This window comes from Engraulis encrasicolus, chromosome 23 (assembly GCF_034702125.1).
Source record: "Engraulis encrasicolus isolate BLACKSEA-1 chromosome 23, IST_EnEncr_1.0, whole genome shotgun sequence".
Lineage (NCBI taxonomy): Eukaryota > Metazoa > Chordata > Actinopteri > Clupeiformes > Engraulidae > Engraulis > Engraulis encrasicolus.
Window position 1 is genome coordinate 48,963,159 of NC_085879.1, and position 3,375 is coordinate 48,966,533.

Consider the following 3,375-nt stretch of genomic DNA (forward strand, 5'->3'; position numbering starts at 1 on the left):
GGAGGGATGAGAGATGAGGCCAGGTTGGTACAGGCCAGGCTGTGAGTCTGTGTATACAGATAGCACCCCACACCGCCTGCTCTCTGTCGGCCAATCACGGGTGGTGGCCCTGCCCCCTCTGCTCTCTGTCTACCAATCACTGGTGGCCCTGCCCCCTCTGCTCTCTGTCTACCAATCACGGGTGGCCCTGCCCACTCTGCTCTCTGTCTACCAATCACTGGTGGCCCTGCCCCCTCTGCTCTCTGTCTACCAATCACGGGTGGCCCTGCCCACTCTGCTCTCTGTCTGCCAATCACGGGTGATGGTCCTGCCCCCTCTGCTGTCTGTCGGCCAATCACGGGTGATGGTCCTGCCCCCTCTGCTGTCTATCCGCCAATCACGGGTGATGGTCCTGCCCCCTCTGCTCTCTGTCTGCCAATTACGGGTGGCCCTGCCCCCTCTGCTGCCCCCTCTGCGTCCTGTCCAGCCTATTCTGTCCTCTGCGTGTCTGCTGTCCGTCTGTCCTGTAAGTTTGTCCGCTGGAGTCGCTGGTGTCTTTGTGTCTTCCTGAGCACATCTGTCGCTTTTTTAAAGACCTTTCTGCCCCCCTGCATACTTATTTACTTACTTTTCTAGCCCCTTAAAATCCGCAAACATATAACGCTAGCCGGCAGCACACTACACTTTGTAAATCAGGGATACAAGAGAAGCGCTACCCACAAACAGACCTTTAATTAACAGCCATCACCCAACCCACTTCCCTTTAAGTACATATCCATAGTCCTGATATGTCAACTTCATACAAAGTACAGTAGTTAACTGGTATATGCCGTCCAGTAGCTGATCAATACACACATACTGATTCTCTTTCATTTTAAGGACATGAATGAACTAGAAAAGCGCTCAGAGAGCGCACCTCCGCCCTTCTGGAGGACAATAACACACACGCACCACAAAGAAACAAACCAACATACCGTACAGACCAACGACCTTGGACGATCACATGACCTCCTTAGCGGAGGTCATAAAGGGCCTTGGAATGTAAGTCCGTTTACATCCTGAAGGGGGTGCTGTAGCCGGCGACTTCTGGCTATAGACATCAGTGCACATGCCTACACTGCTTCAGCCAGCCTCCCGCACATAGCACAACATAGCACCTCATAGCTCCACATAACACCACATAGCACAACATAGCGCCCCCTAGCGCCACATAGCACCACATAGGACCTCATAGCACAACACAGCCGGCAACTTCTGGCTATTGACATCACTGCACATGCCTACACTGCTTCAGCTAGCCTCCCGCACATAGCACAACATAGCACCTCATAGCTCCACATAACACCACATAGCACAACATAGCGCCCCCTAGCGCCACATAGCACCACATAGGACCTCATAGCACAACACAGCCGGCAACTTCTGGCTATTGACATCACTGCACATGCCTACACTGCTTCAGCTAGCCTCCCGCACATAGCACAACATAGCACCCCATAGCGCCACCATTTCGCTAATCCATTTCCTGTGATTAGCTTAGCAGGCTAAGCGTTGCTTCCACTGCCCAAAGTGCTCACACACCGCATACACACACACGGCAAAGGTCAAAGGTTACCAGCCCAAGGTGACCTGAAGTCCGTGTCTGGGTACCACCTCGCCTGGAGAGTCGTTGGAGATGAGCACAAACTTTTTGTGTCCTCTTTTTTCTGTCAGTTTTTTTATGTGACTGTATATCCTCTGTTGTCAATTTTTTCAACTTTTTTGAAGTATACCTCTCCCTCTCCCCTACCTGCTCTGAAATCTGTCCAGTCCCATCTTTGCCCCCAGTGCTCCTCGTTACATACACATACACACACACATACACACATACACATACACACACACATACACATACACATACACATACACACACACACACACACACACACACACACACATACACATACACATACACATACACATACACATACACATACACATACACATACACACACACACATACACATACACACACACATACATGCACACACATTATACACATAAACACACACACTTGAAAAACTTTTCTGGTTGCGAGTTTCCTCCTCATACGACAGCTGTCCCTGCGCCATCGAGAGGACTCAGGAGCCGTGTGAGACTGTCCTGCTCCCAACCCTACTAACCTCTGGCAACAACTCTTCCCTTCGTCGCTCTCCTCCTCCTCCTCCTCCTCCTCCTCCTCCTCCTCCTCCTCCTCTTCTCCTCCTCCTCCTCCTTCTCCTCCTCCACCTCCTCCTTCTCCTCTACTCCTCTTCCCCTCCTCTCTCTCTCCTCCTCCTCTTCTCCTCCTCCACCTCCTCCACTCCTCCTCTTCCTCCTGCTCCTCCACGTCCTTCCCCTCCTCCTCCTCTTCCTACTCCTCCTCCTCCTCCTCCTCCTCCTCCTCCTCCTCCTCCTCCTCCTCCTCCTCCTCCTCCTCCTCCTCCTCCTCCTCCTCCTCTTCCTCTTTTCCTCTTCCTGTCCTCTCTTCCTGTCCTCTCCTTCTGTCCCTCTCTCTCCCGCTGTCTCTGCGTTGTGGGAGGAACAAAACTTCAATTTTTTTGACTGTGAAACTCGTTTGTGAAGTTTTTTTGATATATATATACATCTCTCTCTCTGTCTGACACTTGTCCTCCCTGTCATTGTCTGACTTCTTTTTTTGTGAAGACACTCTGGCTGTATTTTTTTTTTTTATGTGACCTGAGAGAACGAGACAGATTCGACATGTGCATCTTCTGTTCCCCCACCGCAGATTCCTACATTGAGGACACGTTTATAGTTCAGTACTTGCACAGTGACGTTTTGAGGGTCACCTGAGTTGTGTGTGTGTACCAACTGCACCACACACAGACCTGAATGGTGTGTGTGTGTGTGTGTGTGTCTGCACCAACCACTACACCACACAGAGAGACGTTCTAGATGTTCTCTTGCCAGAGGAACTGTACTGTGGCGCTCTGGAGCACTCTTGAGCATTCTGGAACATTCTGGAACATTCTGGAGTATTCTGTAACCAGCGTCGTTGGTCCAAGACCAGGTGAAACGTTGGGAGGACATTGGGACTGTGGATACTAGTCCTCAGAGGACAAGAAGTGCATCTTTTTTTCTTTTTTGATCGAAACGATGAAGCACAAGATGAAGTCAAGATCATTTCTTTATTTTTCAGCCCATCCCGTCATGATCAGAATGAGGACAAATTGTATGGTTTTTGTTGTTGTTTATTTTTCTAAATGGACATAGAAACATGATTCCGGGGATGGTACATACAGGTAGAGATGTGCAGTGGCATTATGTGGATAAAGATCAAATTATACTGGAGCAAATTATACAGGATGTTGCCACACATGCAGCATCCTCACCCGTTTTCCCAGAGCATGAGTT

General features: G+C 49.9%; 1 protein-coding gene across 1 annotated transcript in view; it reads left to right on the top strand.

Moving 5' to 3' along the window:
• The window catches only part of LOC134440046 (potassium voltage-gated channel subfamily C member 1-like), an 89,654-nt gene extending 86,840 nt beyond the window's left edge, over positions 1 to 2,814 (top strand). Inside the window, exon 7 of the mRNA XM_063189974.1 lies at positions 2,750 to 2,814. Coding sequence (XP_063046044.1) covers positions 2,750 to 2,814 — 65 coding nt within the window. The remainder of the gene's footprint in view (positions 1 to 2,749) is intronic.
• The last annotated feature ends 561 nt before the right edge of the window (positions 2,815 to 3,375 follow it).